The 20,192-nt window shown below is 46.9% G+C and overlaps 1 protein-coding gene across 1 annotated transcript in view; it reads right to left on the bottom strand.

Moving 5' to 3' along the window:
* Positions 1-20,192, bottom strand: part of LOC121298350 (collagen alpha-1(VII) chain-like) — a 75,355-nt gene that overhangs the window by 3,274 nt on the left and 51,889 nt on the right. The window contains exons 52-60 of the mRNA XM_041225453.1: positions 5,470-5,505; positions 5,114-5,146; positions 4,901-4,972; positions 4,313-4,372; positions 3,700-3,735; positions 3,229-3,309; positions 1,243-1,278; positions 1,042-1,086; positions 616-757 (exon numbers count right to left, since the gene is read on the bottom strand). Coding sequence (XP_041081387.1) covers positions 616-757; positions 1,042-1,086; positions 1,243-1,278; positions 3,229-3,309; positions 3,700-3,735; positions 4,313-4,372; positions 4,901-4,972; positions 5,114-5,146; positions 5,470-5,505 — 541 coding nt within the window. The remainder of the gene's footprint in view (positions 1-615; positions 758-1,041; positions 1,087-1,242; positions 1,279-3,228; positions 3,310-3,699; positions 3,736-4,312; positions 4,373-4,900; positions 4,973-5,113; positions 5,147-5,469; positions 5,506-20,192) is intronic.

Here is a 20,192-nt window from a genome sequence, read left to right as displayed (position 1 = left end):
TATATAGGCAGATAGTTTATTATTCAGAACGATTCTATTAGGAAATATCCTATTTAGACTCTCCCTTTATATCAATCCAGCTACAAAATCCTGGATGATCCCTCCTCATTTTAAGTATACTTGATACAAATAGATGTGTGATAGATAGATAGATAGAGAGACCCGTGGAAAAGTTCAATTCCCAATTGGATTGTTGATAGGCTGGACCTGTATTAGATCATCAACTAAAGAAGTCAAAGTGTTTCTGGCGTTATTGTTAGGATAAAAAGGGAAAGACGCACAAAGAGCTCTGCATTATATTCAAGGTATGACCCATCTCATGCAGAGTTACACAGCCCAGCTCGGCAGTATAGCAGTATAGACCCCAATCTCATGCAGATTTACACAGCACAGCTCTGCAGTATAGCAGGTATGACCCAATCCCATGCAGATTTACACAGCACAGCTCTGCAGTATAGCAGGTATGACCCAGGTATCTCATGCAGATTTACACAGCACAGCTCTGCAGTATAGCAGGTATGACCCAATCTCATGCAGATTTACACAGCACAGCTCTGCAGTATAGCAGGTATGACCCAATCTCATGCAGATTTACACAGCACAGCTCTGCAGTACTGGCAGTGGACAGGGGGGAGTATTGGTTGAATTCTCTTTGGAGACTCTTGCTACTTCTGACTTGACTTACATTTCTGCCATGCTCTCCAGGATCTCCCATGTCTCCCTTCTCTCCAGCCCTGCCGGCCAGCCCTGGCAACCCCTGGAATACAAAACAGCCAATCAGAACGTGCCTGGAGACAACTAACTAATCAGAGCAGAGTGCTGAGATGAGAACTAGCAGAGTCAGTAGTATGGACATGCCTTACAGAAATATTATTATTTTCATTTATTTATTCAATGATTGATACAGTAAGTTGATCAGTGAGAGAATGGCAGCTCTGCAAAGCAATGTGCACAAATACATCTATTCAGAGGAATATCCCAGGAATCAAATGAGAAACACGAGCGCAGGAAGGCATTGTGAGCAGTAAACCAAAAACATACCCTCTGACCTCTCTCTCCGGTTTTCCCTGGTAAACCCGACTCCCCCTGAAAACGAGACAAAACAAAAACCAGACTGAAGAACAGAAACACGTCAAACCGGAGACTTGCATTCTGCACCCTTGTCTTCTTTGAGCAACATTTACACAGTACAAAGAGCTCCCATCATTACTCAATTAGAATCAATGCATTGTGAGCTCTTACTGGCGTTCCTTCGTCTCCCTTGTCTCCTTTCTCCCCCTGAAATAAAATAAATACATAAATTAATTAAAGGTGCATTCTACTTCTTTCACATACAACCGCAAGGATGAATTTAGAACGACTTAAAGAAACTTAATAAATTCAATGATAAACGTTTTGACTAGAAGTCTATCTCAATGTCTTGTTTTGACTAGAAGTCTATCTCAATGTCTTGTTTTGACTAGAAGTCTTTCTCAATGTCTTGTTTTGACAAAGTCGTTCTCAATGTCTTTTTTGACTTCTCTATCGCAATGTCTTGTCACTATAAATCTTTCTCAATGTCTTGTATTTTAAAGTTGAATTTAAGGACCCAATGTCTTGCCAGTGACTGTAACATCTTTCTCAATGTCTTGGGTTTTGACTAGAAGTCTATCTCAATGTCTTGTTTTGACTAAGTTTGGGGGGGGGGGGGGGGGGGGGGGGAAGTAGTATTTCTAAAGTTGAGGGGGGGGGGGGGGGGGGGGGGGGGTTTAAGGACCCAACCATTGCTAGTGGTGTAACATGATTCCAATAATCTGCAGTGGCAATGCAGACAGTGTCTCTGCAGTGCCCCGGTGATCTGCAGTGGCAATGCAGACAGTGTCCCTGCAGTGCCCCGGTGATCTGCAGTGGCAATGCAGACAGTGTCCCTGCAGTGCCCCGGTGATCTGCAGTGGCAATGCAGACAGTGTCTCTGCAGTGCCCCGGTGATCTGCAGTGGCAATGCAGACAGTGTCCCTGCAGTGCCCCGGTGATCTGCAGTGGCAATGCAGACAGTGTCACTGCAGTGCCCCGGTGATCTGCAGTGGCAATGCAGACAGTGTCCCTGCAGTGCCCCGGTGATCTGCAGTGGCAATGCAGACAGTGTCCCTGCAGTGCCCCGGTGATATGCAGTGGCAATGCAGACAGTGTCTCTGCAGTGCCCCGGTGATCTGCAGTGGCAATGCAGACAGTGTCCCTGCAGTGCCCCGGTGATCTGCAGTGGCAATGCAGACAGTGTCTCTGCAGTGCCCCGGTGATCTGCAGTGGCAATGCAGACAGTGTCCCTGCAGTGCCCCGGTGATCTGCAGTGGCAATGCAGACAGTGTCCCTGCAGTGCCCCGGTGATCTGCAGTGGCGATGCAGACAGTGTCCCTGCAGTGCCCCGGTGATCTGCAGTGGCAATGCAGACAGTGTCCCTGCAGTGCCCCGGTGATCTGCAGTGGCAATGCAGACAGTGTCTCTGCAGTGCCCCGGTGATCTGCAGTGGCAATGCAGACAGTGTCCCTGCAGTGCCCCGGTGATCTGCAGTGGCAATGCAGACAGTGTCCCTGCAGTGCCCCGGTGATCTGCAGTGGCAATGCAGACAGTGTCCCTGCAGTGCCCCGGTGATCTGCAGTGGCAATGCAGACAGTGTCCCTGCAGTGCCCCGGTGATCTGCAGTGGCAATGCAGACAGTGTCCCTGCAGTGCCCCGGTGATCTGCAGTGGCAATGCAGACAGTGTCCCTGCAGTGCCCCGGTGATCTGCAGTGGCAATGCAGACAGTGTCCCTGCAGTGCCCCGGTGATCTGCAGTGGCAATGCAGACAGTGTCCCTGCAGTGCCCCGGTGATCTGCAGTGGCAATGCAGACAGTGTCTCTGCAGTGCCCCGGTGATCTGCAGTGGCAATGCAGACAGTGTCCCTGCAGTGCCCCGGTGATCTGCAGTGGCAATGCAGACAGTGTCCCTGCAGTGCCCCGGTGATCTGCAGTGGCAATGCAGACAGTGTCCCTGCAGTGCCCCGGTGATCTGCAGTGGCAATGCAGACAGTGTCCCTGCAGTGCCCCGGTGATCTGCAGTGGCAATGCAGACAGTGTCTCTGCAGTGCCCCGGTGATCTGCAGTGGCAATGCAGACAGTGTCCCTGCAGTGCCCCGGTGATCTGCAGTGGCAATGCAGACAGTGTCTCTGCAGTGCCCCGATGATCTGCAGTGGCAATGCAGAGGGTCTCACCTCCTTCCCTCGCAGTCCGATCTGTCCCGGAGTTCCTGCTTTCCCAGGCTCTCCGTTCTCTCCAGGCTCTCCACGGTCTCCCTACACAGGAGCAGACACAGACCACGAAGAACAGAAGAACACATGAAAATATCTGACAGAGAAGGCCATTTAGCCAACCAGTGCTTGCCCTGACGGATCTCAAAGCTTTGTCAAGTCGTGTATTAAAGGATCTTAAAAGATGGCAAAGATTCAGCATCAACAAGGTGAGGTAACACTTTCCATGCCCTCACCAGTCTCTGTGTAATGAGGTATCTGCTACCCTGTGTCCTAACCCAATGTGTAATGAGGTATCTGCTACCCTGTGTCCTAACTCTCTGTGTAATGAGGTATCTGCTACCCTGTGTCCTAACAATCAATCACTCAGTCAATCGATCGATCAATAAAGTCAATCAGTAAATTGATCACTCAGTCAATCAATCAATCACGTACCTTAACGCCGGGTTTTCCAGTAAGGCCGGTATTTCCCTGAAAAGAAAGAGTTCAGAGTATCAGCTTTACTACAGAAAGAGATTCGACACAAGCACCTTCCTTCCCAGTCCTGTGTCTGGGCATCTCCAGCTCAGCTGGGTAATCTGTGCTGGGACTATAGGAAACTGAGTCAAGCAGATGAAGGCATATCCAAAACGTTTGTCTGCTTGACTTCGTTTCACAGAGTTTTAGTCAAGTACCTGAAGGCTTCGTCAAAGACCTGGCTCTACTTTGACTTCTTAGTAACGAAAGAAACGTCTGACAGTCTGGTAGACAAGCATTTGATTTTCAGTTTCTGTTTAGAATCTCAAGACTGTGAAAAAAGACTTATACGTTGCTTTCTATAGGGCTGTAAATAAGAACTTGAATTTATGAAGGGATTCATTTTTCTTTACTTAATTGCGTGTTCAGATTCTTTACTCCAAATGATGATGGCCAGCAGCAAGGGAAATGGTTTTAATGAATGTGATTGTTCTGCTGCTCCGCTCCTCCGAGACACGCTCCTGAGGAACGGTCCCGCTTCTCCACACTGACTGCAGTCCTGGAGTTTCCTGGGCTGGGCTGTGGCACTCACCCTCTCTCCAGAATCTCCTTTGGGTCCAGGCTGACCAGGGATCCCAAACCCCACTGAACCCTGCAAGAAGACGACAAAGAGAGCAGAGAAGAGGAGCTGGAAATCTCAGGGGCTTCTCATCACATCAGATAACACCAAACCTATATAAATGAACCAATACAGACAAATGCATGAAGCGCCATGGCAAGGAGTGCCTGTCCCAAATGAACAGTACCTCATTTACTGTGTTAGAGAAGCACACACCCCTCTGTGGGGCACAGCCAATCAAAACCAACAGCACTTAGTTAGAGCCATCGGCCTCATGAAAAAGGATGTCACATGTGTACAAAAGTGTGACACACGGAAAGAAGGACAGACAGAAGGGCAGATGCACCTCACAGATTCTGAATCTCTCAACAGAGTTTCTGTACCGAGTTTCTTCTCAGCTCTATAGAGGCTCTTCTCTAGATATGTAGGTGAAATGAAAGCATGGCGTTGTGTCTGAGAGCACGATCCTGCTGTTTCTGTAACGTGGTAAATAGCCTCGTGTGTAAAATGTGGCGCTCCCAGGGCAGCCCACGCAGTGTGAATGGACAGGTATCCACTCACCTTCTCCCCTTTCTCGGCAGGGTCTCCTTTTATACCTTTGGGACCCTCCGGGCCCGGGAGCCCCATACTCCCCTGAAACAAAGAGAAAGAATGTGACTATCACGCACACGCACGCATGCACGCAGACAAACACACACGCGCACGCACACACACACACACGCACACGCAGACACACATACACACGCACGCAAGTCAGAGACCTTCCCCAGTTACCTTGTCTCCTTTGCTCCCCGGAGATCCTTTAATCTGAAATCAAAGAGAGCACTTTGTTAAAAATGATGCAAACTTGATCTTTACAAGCAGAAGAGAAGGTGAGGAGGGGCCGGGTCTGTTAACATGGCAGTGCACACATTCAGAGGGCAGAGACAACACTGACAAGAGGACTGGTCAAGACTGCATGAAGGAGGGACCAAGGCTGAATGCAATCTTACCCAAGCCAACCCCATAGGCGACTGTTCTAACGTAAGCGTTTACTGTGCAATCACATTTCATGTTGTTTTATATTTGTTAACATTATCTGTAGTTCTCCCAGTTATTTATTGAACCGCCTCCCAGAAATATGTACTTACAGCATTCCCAGGTTCCCCGGGTGATCCCGAGTCTCCCTGGAACAAACAAACAAGAAGAATGAGCTCAGAAACCACTGGGGATCTGAGAGCCAGCACTTTCAATACAGTCTAGTGTAGAGACCTCATCACTGTGGATCTGAGAGCCAGCACTTTCAACACAGTCTAGTGTAGAGACCTCATCACTGTGGATCTGAGAGCCATCACTTTCAATACAGTCTAGTGTAGAGACCTCATCACTGTGGATCTGAGAGCCAGCACTTTCAACACAGTCTAGTGTAGAGACCTCATCACTGTGGATCTGAGAGCCAGCACTTTCAATACAGTCTAGTGTAGAGACCTCATCACTGTGGATCTGAGAGCCAGCACTTTCAATACAGTCTAGTGTAGAGACCTCATCACTGTGGATCTGAGAGCCAGCACTTTCAATACAGTCTAGTGTAGAGACCTCATCACTGTGGATCTGAGAGCCAGCACTTTCAATACAGTCTAGTGTAGAGACCTCATCACTGTGGATCTGAGAGCCAGCACTTTCAATACAGTCTAGTGTAGAGACCTCATCACTGTGGATCTGAGAGCCAGCACTTTCAATACAGTCTAGTGTAGAGACCTCATCACTGTGGATCTGAGAGCCAGCACTTTCAATACAGTCTAGTGTAGAGACCTCATCACTGTGGATCTGAGAGCCAGCACTTTCAATACAGTCTAGTGTAGAGACCTCATCACTGTGGATCTGAGAGCCAGCACTTTCAATACAGTCTAGTGTAGAGACCTCATCACTGTGGATCTGAGAGCCAGCACTTTCAATACAGTCTAGTGTAGAGACCTCATCACTGTGGATCTGAGAGCCAGCACTTTCAATACAGTCTAGTGTAGAGACCTCATCACTGTGGATCTGAGAGCCAGCACTTTCAATACAGTCTAGTGTAGAGACCTCATCACTGTGGATCTGAGAGCCAGCACTTTCAATACAGTCTAGTGTAGAGACCTCATCACTGTGGATCTGAGAGCCAGCACTTTCAATACAGTCTAGTGTAGAGACCTCATCACTGTGGATCTGAGAGCCAGCACTTTCAATACAGTCTAGTGTAGAGACCTCATCACTGTGGATCTGAGAGCCAGCACTTTCAATACAGTCTAGTGTAGAGACCTCATCACTGTGGATCTGAGAGCCAGCACTTTCAATACAGTCTAGTGTAGAGACCTCATCACTGTGGATCTGAGAGCCAGCACTTTCAATACAGTCTAGTGTAGAGACCTCATCACTGTGGATCTGAGAGCCAGCACTTTCAATACAGTCTAGTGTAGAGACCTCATCACTGTGGATCTGAGAGATCAGCACTTTCAATACAGTCTAGTGTAGAGACCTCATCACTGTGGATCTGAGAGCCAGCACTTTCAATACAGTCTAGTGTAGAGACCTCATCACTGTGGATCTGAGAGCCAGCACTTTCAATACAGTCTAGTGTAGAGACCTCATCACTGTGGATCTGAGAGCCAGCACTTTCAATACAGTCTAGTGTAGAGACCTCATCACTGTGGATCTGAGAGCCAGCACTTTCAATACAGTCTAGTGTAGAGACCTCATCACTGTGGATCTGAGAGCCAGCACTTTCAATACAGTCTAGTGTAGAGACCTCATCACTGTGGATCTGAGAGCCAGCACTTTCAATACAGTCTAGTGTAGAGACCTCATCACTGTGGATCTGAGAGCCAGCACTTTCAATACAGTCTAGTGTAGAGACCTCATCACTGTGGATCTGAGAGCCAGCACTTTCAATACAGTCTAGTGTAGAGACCTCATCACTGTGGATCTGAGAGCCAGCACTTTCAATACAGTCTAGTGTAGAGACCTCATCACTGTGGATCTGAGAGCCAGCACTTTCAATACAGTCTAGTGTAGAGACCTCATCACTGTGGATCTGAGAGCCAGCACTTTCAATACAGTCTAGTGTAGAGACCTCATCACTGTGGATCTGAGAGCCAGCACTTTCAATACAGTCTAGTGTAGAGACCTCATCACTGTGGATCTGAGAGCCAGCACTTTCAATACAGTCTAGTGTAGAGACCTCATCACTGTGGATCTGAGAGCCAGCACTTTCAATACAGTCTAGTGTAGAGACCTCATCACTGTGGATCTGAGAGCCAGCACTTTCAATACAGTCTAGTGTAGAGACCTCATCACTGTGGATCTGAGAGCCAGCACTTTCAATACAGTCTAGTGTAGAGACCTCATCACTGTGGATCTGAGAGCCAGCACTTTCAATACAGTCTAGTGTAGAGACCTCATCACTGTGGATCTGAGAGCCAGCACTTTCAATACAGTCTAGTGTAGAGACCTCATCACTGTGGATCTGAGAGCCAGCACTTTCAATACAGTCTAGTGTAGAGACCTCATCACTGTGGATCTGAGAGCCAGCACTTTCAATACAGTCTAGTGTAGAGACCTCATCACTGTGGATCTGAGAGCCAGCACTTTCAATACAGTCTAGTGTAGAGACCTCATCACTGTGGATCTGAGAGCCAGCACTTTCAATACAGTCTAGTGTAGAGACCTCATCACTGTGGATCTGAGAGCCAGCACTTTCAATACAGTCTAGTGTAGAGACCTCATCACTGTGGATCTGAGAGCCAGCACTTTCAATACAGTCTAGTGTAGAGACCTCATCACTGTGGATCTGAGAGCCAGCACTTTCAATACAGTCTAGTGTAGAGACCTCATCACTGTGGATCTGAGAGCCAGCACTTTCAATACAGTCTAGTGTAGAGACCTCATCACTGTGGATCTGAGAGCCAGCACTTTCAATACAGTCTAGTGTAGAGACCTCATCACTGTGGATCTGAGAGCCAGCACTTTCAATACAGTCTAGTGTAGAGACCTCATCACTGTGGATCTGAGAGCCAGCACTTTCAATACAGTCTAGTGTAGAGACCTCATCACTGTGGATCTGAGAGCCAGCACTTTCAATACAGTCTAGTGTAGAGACCTCATCACTGTGGATCTGAGAGCCAGCACTTTCAATACAGTCTAGTGTAGAGACCTCATCACTGTGGATCTGAGAGCCAGCACTTTCAATACAGTCTAGTGTAGAGACCTCATCACTGTGGATCTGAGAGCCAGCACTTTCAATACAGTCTAGTGTAGAGACCTCATCACTGTGGATCTGAGAGCCAGCACTTTCAATACAGTCTAGTGTAGAGACCTCATCACTGTGGATCTGAGAGCCAGCACTTTCAATACAGTCTAGTGTAGAGACCTCATCACTGTGGATCTGAGAGCCAGCACTTTCAATACAGTCTAGTGTAGAGACCTCATCACTGTGGATCTGAGAGCCAGCACTTTCAATACAGTCTAGTGTAGAGACCTCATCACTGTGGATCTGAGAGCCAGCACTTTCAATACAGTCTAGTGTAGAGACCTCATCACTGTGGATCTGAGAGCCAGCACTTTCAATACAGTCTAGTGTAGAGACCTCATCACTGTGGATCTGAGAGCCAGCACTTTCAATACAGTCTAGTGTAGAGACCTCATCACTGTGGATCTGAGAGCCAGCACTTTCAATACAGTCTAGTGTAGAGACCTCATCACTGTGGATCTGAGAGCCAGCACTTTCAATACAGTCTAGTGTAGAGACCTCATCACTGTGGATCTGAGAGCCAGCACTTTCAATACAGTCTAGTGTAGAGACCTCATCACTGTGGATCTGAGAGCCAGCACTTTCAATACAGTCTAGTGTAGAGACCTCATCACTGTGGATCTGAGAGCCAGCACTTTCAATACAGTCTAGTGTAGAGACCTCATCACTGTGGATCTGAGAGCCAGCACTTTCAATACAGTCTAGTGTAGAGACCTCATCACTGTGGATCTGAGAGCCAGCACTTTCAATACAGTCTAGTGTAGAGACCTCATCACTGTGGATCTGAGAGCCAGCACTTTCAATACAGTCTAGTGTAGAGACCTCATCACTGTGGATCTGAGAGCCAGCACTTTCAATACAGTCTAGTGTAGAGACCTCATCACTGTGGATCTGAGAGCCAGCACTTTCAATACAGTCTAGTGTAGAGACCTCATCACTGTGGATCTGAGAGCCAGCACTTTCAATACAGTCTAGTGTAGAGACCTCATCACTGTGGATCTGAGAGCCAGCACTTTCAATACAGTCTAGTGTAGAGACCTCATCACTGTGGATCTGAGAGCCAGCACTTTCAATACAGTCTAGTGTAGAGACCTCATCACTGTGGATCTGAGAGCCAGCACTTTCAATACAGTCTAGTGTAGAGACCTCATCACTGTGGATCTGAGAGCCAGCACTTTCAATACAGTCTAGTGTAGAGACCTCATCACTGTGGATCTGAGAGCCAGCACTTTCAATACAGTCTAGTGTAGAGACCTCATCACTGTGGATCTGAGAGCCAGCACTTTCAATACAGTCTAGTGTAGAGACCTCATCACTGTGGATCTGAGAGCCAGCACTTTCAATACAGTCTAGTGTAGAGACCTCATCACTGTGGATCTGAGAGCCAGCACTTTCAATACAGTCTAGTGTAGAGACCTCATCACTGTGGATCTGAGAGCCAGCACTTTCAATACAGTCTAGTGTAGAGACCTCATCACTGTGGATCTGAGAGCCAGCACTTTCAATACAGTCTAGTGTAGAGACCTCATCACTGTGGATCTGAGAGCCAGCACTTTCAATACAGTCTAGTGTAGAGACCTCATCACTGTGGATCTGAGAGCCAGCACTTTCAATACAGTCTAGTGTAGAGACCTCATCACTGTGGATCTGAGAGCCAGCACTTTCAATACAGTCTAGTGTAGAGACCTCATCACTGTGGATCTGAGAGCCAGCACTTTCAATACAGTCTAGTGTAGAGACCTCATCACTGTGGATCTGAGAGCCAGCACTTTCAATACAGTCTAGTGTAGAGACCTCATCACTGTGGATCTGAGAGCCAGCACTTTCAATACAGTCTAGTGTAGAGACCTCATCACTGTGGATCTGAGAGCCAGCACTTTCAATACAGTCTAGTGTAGAGACCTCATCACTGTGGATCTGAGAGCCAGCACTTTCAATACAGTCTAGTGTAGAGACCTCATCACTGTGGATCTGAGAGCCAGCACTTTCAATACAGTCTAGTGTAGAGACCTCATCACTGTGGATCTGAGAGCCAGCACTTTCAATACAGTCTAGTGTAGAGACCTCATCACTGTGGATCTGAGAGCCAGCACTTTCAATACAGTCTAGTGTAGAGACCTCATCACTGTGGATCTGAGAGCCAGCACTTTCAATACAGTCTAGTGTAGAGACCTCATCACTGTGGATCTGAGAGCCAGCACTTTCAATACAGTCTAGTGTAGAGACCTCATCACTGTGGATCTGAGAGCCAGCACTTTCAATACAGTCTAGTGTAGAGACCTCATCACTGTGGATCTGAGAGCCAGCACTTTCAATACAGTCTAGTGTAGAGACCTCATCACTGTGGATCTGAGAGCCAGCACTTTCAATACAGTCTAGTGTAGAGACCTCATCACTGTGGATCTGAGAGCCAGCACTTTCAATACAGTCTAGTGTAGAGACCTCATCACTGTGGATCTGAGAGCCAGCACTTTCAATACAGTCTAGTGTAGAGACCTCATCACTGTGGATCTGAGAGCCAGCACTTTCAATACAGTCTAGTGTAGAGACCTCATCACTGTGGATCTGAGAGCCAGCACTTTCAATACAGTCTAGTGTAGAGACCTCATCACTGTGGATCTGAGAGCCAGCACTTTCAATACAGTCTAGTGTAGAGACCTCATCACTGTGGATCTGAGAGCCAGCACTTTCAATACAGTCTAGTGTAGAGACCTCATCACTGTGGATCTGAGAGCCAGCACTTTCAATACAGTCTAGTGTAGAGACCTCATCACTGTGGATCTGAGAGCCAGCACTTTCAATACAGTCTAGTGTAGAGACCTCATCACTGTGGATCTGAGAGCCAGCACTTTCAATACAGTCTAGTGTAGAGACCTCATCACTGTGGATCTGAGAGCCAGCACTTTCAATACAGTCTAGTGTAGAGACCTCATCACTGTGGATCTGAGAGCCAGCACTTTCAATACAGTCTAGTGTAGAGACCTCATCACTGTGGATCTGAGAGCCAGCACTTTCAATACAGTCTAGTGTAGAGACCTCATCACTGTGGATCTGAGAGCCAGCACTTTCAATACAGTCTAGTGTAGAGACCTCATCACTGTGGATCTGAGAGCCAGCACTTTCAATACAGTCTAGTGTAGAGACCTCATCACTGTGGATCTGAGAGCCAGCACTTTCAATACAGTCTAGTGTAGAGACCTCATCACTGTGGATCTGAGAGCCAGCACTTTCAATACAGTCTAGTGTAGAGACCTCATCACTGTGGATCTGAGAGCCAGCACTTTCAATACAGTCTAGTGTAGAGACCTCATCACTGTGGATCTGAGAGCCAGCACTTTCAATACAGTCTAGTGTAGAGACCTCATCACTGTGGATCTGAGAGCCAGCACTTTCAATACAGTCTAGTGTAGAGACCTCATCACTGTGGATCTGAGAGCCAGCACTTTCAATACAGTCTAGTGTAGAGACCTCATCACTGTGGATCTGAGAGCCAGCACTTTCAATACAGTCTAGTGTAGAGACCTCATCACTGTGGATCTGAGAGCCAGCACTTTCAATACAGTCTAGTGTAGAGACCTCATCACTGTGGATCTGAGAGCCAGCACTTTCAATACAGTCTAGTGTAGAGACCTCATCACTGTGGATCTGAGAGCCAGCACTTTCAATACAGTCTAGTGTAGAGACCTCATCACTGTGGATCTGAGAGCCAGCACTTTCAATACAGTCTAGTGTAGAGACCTCATCACTGTGGATCTGAGAGCCAGCACTTTCAATACAGTCTAGTGTAGAGACCTCATCACTGTGGATCTGAGAGCCAGCACTTTCAATACAGTCTAGTGTAGAGACCTCATCACTGTGGATCTGAGAGCCAGCACTTTCAATACAGTCTAGTGTAGAGACCTCATCACTGTGGATCTGAGAGCCAGCACTTTCAATACAGTCTAGTGTAGAGACCTCATCACTGTGGATCTGAGAGCCAGCACTTTCAATACAGTCTAGTGTAGAGACCTCATCACTGTGGATCTGAGAGCCAGCACTTTCAATACAGTCTAGTGTAGAGACCTCATCACTGTGGATCTGAGAGCCAGCACTTTCAATACAGTCTAGTGTAGAGACCTCATCACTGTGGATCTGAGAGCCAGCACTTTCAATACAGTCTAGTGTAGAGACCTCATCACTGTGGATCTGAGAGCCAGCACTTTCAATACAGTCTAGTGTAGAGACCTCATCACTGTGGATCTGAGAGCCAGCACTTTCAATACAGTCTAGTGTAGAGACCTCATCACTGTGGATCTGAGAGCCAGCACTTTCAATACAGTCTAGTGTAGAGACCTCATCACTGTGGATCTGAGAGCCAGCACTTTCAATACAGTCTAGTGTAGAGACCTCATCACTGTGGATCTGAGAGCCAGCACTTTCAATACAGTCTAGTGTAGAGACCTCATCACTGTGGATCTGAGAGCCAGCACTTTCAATACAGTCTAGTGTAGAGACCTCATCACTGTGGATCTGAGAGCCAGCACTTTCAATACAGTCTAGTGTAGAGACCTCATCACTGTGGATCTGAGAGCCAGCACTTTCAATACAGTCTAGTGTAGAGACCTCATCACTGTGGATCTGAGAGCCAGCACTTTCAATACAGTCTAGTGTAGAGACCTCATCACTGTGGATCTGAGAGCCAGCACTTTCAATACAGTCTAGTGTAGAGACCTCATCACTGTGGATCTGAGAGCCAGCACTTTCAATACAGTCTAGTGTAGAGACCTCATCACTGTGGATCTGAGAGCCAGCACTTTCAATACAGTCTAGTGTAGAGACCTCATCACTGTGGATCTGAGAGCCAGCACTTTCAATACAGTCTAGTGTAGAGACCTCATCACTGTGGATCTGAGAGCCAGCACTTTCAATACAGTCTAGTGTAGAGACCTCATCACTGTGGATCTGAGAGCCAGCACTTTCAATACAGTCTAGTGTAGAGACCTCATCACTGTGGATCTGAGAGCCAGCACTTTCAATACAGTCTAGTGTAGAGACCTCATCACTGTGGATCTGAGAGCCAGCACTTTCAATACAGTCTAGTGTAGAGACCTCATCACTGTGGATCTGAGAGCCAGCACTTTCAATACAGTCTAGTGTAGAGACCTCATCACTGTGGATCTGAGAGCCAGCACTTTCAATACAGTCTAGTGTAGAGACCTCATCACTGTGGATCTGAGAGCCAGCACTTTCAATACAGTCTAGTGTAGAGACCTCATCACTGTGGATCTGAGAGCCAGCACTTTCAATACAGTCTAGTGTAGAGACCTCATCACTGTGGATCTGAGAGCCAGCACTTTCAATACAGTCTAGTGTAGAGACCTCATCACTGTGGATCTGAGAGCCAGCACTTTCAATACAGTCTAGTGTAGAGACCTCATCACTGTGGATCTGAGAGCCAGCACTTTCAATACAGTCTAGTGTAGAGACCTCATCACTGTGGATCTGAGAGCCAGCACTTTCAATACAGTCTAGTGTAGAGACCTCATCACTGTGGATCTGAGAGCCAGCACTTTCAATACAGTCTAGTGTAGAGACCTCATCACTGTGGATCTGAGAGCCAGCACTTTCAATACAGTCTAGTGTAGAGACCTCATCACTGTGGATCTGAGAGCCAGCACTTTCAATACAGTCTAGTGTAGAGACCTCATCACTGTGGATCTGAGAGCCAGCACTTTCAATACAGTCTAGTGTAGAGACCTCATCACTGTGGATCTGAGAGCCAGCACTTTCAATACAGTCTAGTGTAGAGACCTCATCACTGTGGATCTGAGAGCCAGCACTTTCAATACAGTCTAGTGTAGAGACCTCATCACTGTGGATCTGAGAGCCAGCACTTTCAATACAGTCTAGTGTAGAGACCTCATCACTGTGGATCTGAGAGCCAGCACTTTCAATACAGTCTAGTGTAGAGACCTCATCACTGTGGATCTGAGAGCCAGCACTTTCAATACAGTCTAGTGTAGAGACCTCATCACTGTGGATCTGAGAGCCAGCACTTTCAATACAGTCTAGTGTAGAGACCTCATCACTGTGGATCTGAGAGCCAGCACTTTCAATACAGTCTAGTGTAGAGACCTCATCACTGTGGATCTGAGAGCCAGCACTTTCAATACAGTCTAGTGTAGAGACCTCATCACTGTGGATCTGAGAGCCAGCACTTTCAATACAGTCTAGTGTAGAGACCTCATCACTGTGGATCTGAGAGCCAGCACTTTCAATACAGTCTAGTGTAGAGACCTCATCACTGTGGATCTGAGAGCCAGCACTTTCAATACAGTCTAGTGTAGAGACCTCATCACTGTGGATCTGAGAGCCAGCACTTTCAATACAGTCTAGTGTAGAGACCTCATCACTGTGGATCTGAGAGCCAGCACTTTCAATACAGTCTAGTGTAGAGACCTCATCACTGTGGATCTGAGAGCCAGCACTTTCAATACAGTCTAGTGTAGAGACCTCATCACTGTGGATCTGAGAGCCAGCACTTTCAATACAGTCTAGTGTAGAGACCTCATCACTGTGGATCTGAGAGCCAGCTAGTGTAGAGACCTCATCACTGTGGATCTGAGACTTTCAATACAGTCTAGTGTAGAGACCTCATCACTGTGGATCTGAGAGCCAGCACTTTCAATACAGTCTAGTGTAGAGACCTCATCACTGTGGATCTGAGAGCCAGCACTTTCAATACAGTCTAGTGTAGAGACCTCATCACTGTGGATCTGAGAGCCAGCACTTTCAATACAGTCTAGTGTAGAGACCTCATCACTGTGGATCTGAGAGCCAGCACTTTCAATACAGTCTAGTGTAGAGACCTCATCACTGTGGATCTGAGAGCCAGCACTTTCAATACAGTCTAGTGTAGAGACCTCATCACTGTGGATCTGAGAGCCAGCACTTTCAATACAGTCTAGTGTAGAGACCTCATCACTGTGGATCTGAGAGCCAGCACTTTCAATACAGTCTAGTGTAGAGACCTCATCACTGTGGATCTGAGAGCCAGCACTTTCAATACAGTCTAGTGTAGAGACCTCATCACTGTGGATCTGAGAGCCAGCACTTTCAATACAGTCTAGTGTAGAGACCTCATCACTGTGGATCTGAGAGCCAGCACTTTCAATACAGTCTAGTGTAGAGACCTCATCACTGTGGATCTGAGAGCCAGCACTTTCAATACAGTCTAGTGTAGAGACCTCATCACTGTGGATCTGAGAGCCAGCACTTTCAATACAGTCTAGTGTAGAGACCTCATCACTGTGGATCTGAGAGCCAGCACTTTCAATACAGTCTAGTGTAGAGACCTCATCACTGTGGATCTGAGAGCCAGCACTTTCAATACAGTCTAGTGTAGAGACCTCATCACTGTGGATCTGAGAGCCAGCACTTTCAATACAGTCTAGTGTAGAGACCTCATCACTGTGGATCTGAGAGCCAGCACTTTCAATACAGTCTAGTGTAGAGACCTCATCACTGTGGATCTGAGAGCCAGCACTTTCAATACAGTCTAGTGTAGAGACCTCATCACTGTGGATCTGAGAGCCAGCACTTTCAATACAGTCTAGTGTAGAGACCTCATCACTGTGGATCTGAGAGCCAGCACTTTCAATACAGTCTAGTGTAGAGACCTCATCACTGTGGATCTGAGAGCCAGCACTTTCAATACAGTCTAGTGTAGAGACCTCATCACTGTGGATCTGAGAGCCAGCACTTTCAATACAGTCTAGTGTAGAGACCTCATCACTGTGGATCTGAGAGCCAGCACTTTCAATACAGTCTAGTGTAGAGACCTCATCACTGTGGATCTGAGAGCCAGCACTTTCAATACAGTCTAGTGTAGAGACCTCATCACTGTGGATCTGAGAGCCAGCACTTTCAATACAGTCTAGTGTAGAGACCTCATCACTGTGGATCTGAGAGCCAGCACTTTCAATACAGTCTAGTGTAGAGACCTCATCACTGTGGATCTGAGAGCCAGCACTTTCAATACAGTCTAGTGTAGAGACCTCATCACTGTGGATCTGAGAGCCAGCACTTTCAATACAGTCTAGTGTAGAGACCTCATCACTGTGGATCTGAGAGCCAGCACTTTCAATACAGTCTAGTGTAGAGACCTCATCACTGTGGATCTGAGAGCCAGCACTTTCAATACAGTCTAGTGTAGAGACCTCATCACTGTGGATCTGAGAGCCAGCACTTTCAATACAGTCTAGTGTAGAGACCTCATCACTGTGGATCTGAGAGCCAGCACTTTCAATACAGTCTAGTGTAGAGACCTCATCACTGTGGATCTGAGAGCCAGCACTTTCAATACAGTCTAGTGTAGAGACCTCATCACTGTGGATCTGAGAGCCAGCACTTTCAATACAGTCTAGTGTAGAGACCTCATCACTGTGGATCTGAGAGCCAGCACTTTCAATACAGTCTAGTGTAGAGACCTCATCACTGTGGATCTGAGAGCCAGCACTTTCAATACAGTCTAGTGTAGAGACCTCATCACTGTGGATCTGAGAGCCAGCACTTTCAATACAGTCTAGTGTAGAGACCTCATCACTGTGGATCTGAGAGCCAGCACTTTCAATACAGTCTAGTGTAGAGACCTCATCACTGTGGATCTGAGAGCCAGCACTTTCAATACAGTCTAGTGTAGAGACCTCATCACTGTGGATCTGAGAGCCAGCACTTTCAATACAGTCTAGTGTAGAGACCTCATCACTGTGGATCTGAGAGCCAGCACTTTCAATACAGTCTAGTGTAGAGACCTCATCACTGTGGATCTGAGAGCCAGCACTTTCAATACAGTCTAGTGTAGAGACCTCATCACTGTGGATCTGAGAGCCAGCACTTTCAATACAGTCTAGTGTAGAGACCTCATCACTGTGGATCTGAGAGCCAGCACTTTCAATACAGTCTAGTGTAGAGACCTCATCACTGTGGATCTGAGAGCCAGCACTTTCAATACAGTCTAGTGTAGAGACCTCATCACTGTGGATCTGAGAGCCAGCACTTTCAATACAGTCTAGTGTAGAGACCTCATCACTGTGGATCTGAGAGCCAGCACTTTCAATACAGTCTAGTGTAGAGACCTCATCACTGTGGATCTGAGAGCCAGCACTTTCAATACAGTCTAGTGTAGAGACCTCATCACTGTGGATCTGAGAGCCAGCACTTTCAATACAGTCTAGTGTAGAGACCTCATCACTGTGGATCTGAGAGCCAGCACTTTCAATACAGTCTAGTGTAGAGACCTCATCACTGTGGATCTGAGAGCCAGCACTTTCAATACAGTCTAGTGTAGAGACCTCATCACTGTGGATCTGAGAGCCAGCACTTTCAATACAGTCTAGTGTAGAGACCTCATCACTGTGGATCTGAGAGCCAGCACTTTCAATACAGTCTAGTGTAGAGACCTCATCACTGTGGATCTGAGAGCCAGCACTTTCAATACAGTCTAGTGTAGAGACCTCATCACTGTGGATCTGAGAGCCAGCACTTTCAATACAGTCTAGTGTAGAGACCTCATCACTGTGGATCTGAGAGCCAGCACTTTCAATACAGTCTAGTGTAGAGACCTCATCACTGTGGATCTGAGAGCCAGCACTTTCAATACAGTCTAGTGTAGAGACCTCATCACTGTGGATCTGAGAGCCAGCACTTTCAATACAGTCTAGTGTAGAGACCTCATCACTGTGGATCTGAGAGCCAGCACTTTCAATACAGTCTAGTGTAGAGACCTCATCACTGTGGATCTGAGAGCCAGCACTTTCAATACAGTCTAGTGTAGAGACCTCATCACTGTGGATCTGAGAGCCAGCACTTTCAATACAGTCTAGTGTAGAGACCTCATCACTGTGGATCTGAGAGCCAGCAATTTCAATACAGTCTAGTGTAGAGAACTCAGTGCTGTACTGGGGATCTGAGAGCCAGCTAATTCAATACAGTCTAGTGTAGAGACCTCATCTGTACTGGGGATCTGAGAGCAGCTAATTCAATACAGTCTAGTGTAGAGAACTCAGTGCTGTACTGGGGATCTGAGAGCCAGCTAATTCAATACAGTCTAGTATAGAGAACTCAGTGCTGTACTGGGGATCTGAGAGCCAGCTAATTCAATACAGTCTAGTGTAGAGAACTCAGTGCTGTACTGGGGATCTGAGAGCCAGCTAATTCAATACAGTCTAGTATAGAGAACTCAGTGCTGTACTGGGGATCTGAGAGCAGCTAATTCAATACAGTCTAGTGTAGAGAACTCAGTGCTGTACTGGGGATCTGAGAGCAGCTAATTCAATACAGTCTAGTGTAGAGAACTCAGTGCTGTACTGGGGATCTGAGAGCAGCTAATTCAATACAGTCTAGTGTAGAGAACTCAGTGCTGTACTGGGGATCTGAGAGCAGCTAATTCAATACAGTCTAGTGTAGAGAACTCAGTGCTGTACTGGGGATCTGAGAGCAGCTAATTCAATACAGTCTAGTGTAGAGAACTCAGTGCTGTACTGGGGATCTGAGAGCAGCTAATTCAATACAGTCTAGTGTAGAGAACTCAGTGCTGTACTGGGGATCTGAGAGCAGCTAATTCAATACAGTCTAGTGTAGAGAACTCAGTGCTGTACTGGGGATCTGAGAGCAGCTAATTCAATACAGTCTAGTGTAGAGAACTCAGTGCTGTACTGGGGATCTGAGAGCAGCTAATTCAATACAGTCTAGTGTAGAGAACTCAGTGCTGTACTGGGGATCTGAGAGCAGCTAATTCAATACAGTCTAGTGTAGAGAACTCAGTGCTGTACTGGGGATCTGAGAGCAGCTAATTCAATACAGTCTAGTGTAGAGAACTCAGTGCTGTACTGGGGATCTGAGAGCAGCTAATTCAATACAGTCTAGTGTAGAGAACTCAGTGCTGTACTGGGGATCTGAGAGCAGCTAATTCAATACAGTCTAGTGTAGAGAACTCAGTGCTGTACTGGGGATCTGAGAGCAGCTAATTCAATACAGTCTAGTATAGAGAACTCAGTGCTGTACTGGGGATCTGAGAGCAGCTAATTCAATACAGTCTAGTGTAGAGAACTCAGTGCTGTACTGGGGATCTGAGAGCAGCTAATTCAATACAGTCTAGTGTAGAGAACTCAGTGCTGTGGATCTGAGAGCAGCTAATTCAATACAGTCTAGTGTAGAGAACTCAGTGCTGTACTGGGGATCTGAGAGCAGCTAATTCAATACAGTCTAGTATAGAGAACTCAGTGCACTGGGGATCTGAGAGCCAGCTAATTCAATACAGTCTAGTGTAGAGAACTCAGTGCTGTACTGGGGATCTGAGAGCCAGCTAATTCAATACAGTCTAGTGTAGAGAACTCAGTGCTGTACTGGGGATCTGAGAGCAGCTAATTCAATACAGTCTAGTGTAGAGAACTCAGTGCTGTACTGGGGATCTGAGAGCCAGCTAATTCAATACAGTCTAGTATAGAGAACTCAGTGCTGTGGATCTGAGAGCAGCTAATTCAATACAGTCTAGTGTAGAGAACTCAGTGCTGTACTGGGGATCTGAGAGTCAGCTAATTCAATACAGTC

This window comes from Polyodon spathula, chromosome 23, assembly GCF_017654505.1.
Source record: "Polyodon spathula isolate WHYD16114869_AA chromosome 23, ASM1765450v1, whole genome shotgun sequence".
In the NCBI taxonomy this organism is placed as follows: Eukaryota; Metazoa; Chordata; class Actinopteri; order Acipenseriformes; family Polyodontidae; genus Polyodon; species Polyodon spathula.
The sequence above is the reverse complement of the archived record's forward strand: the minus strand, read 5'-3'. Positions and strand labels throughout refer to the sequence as shown.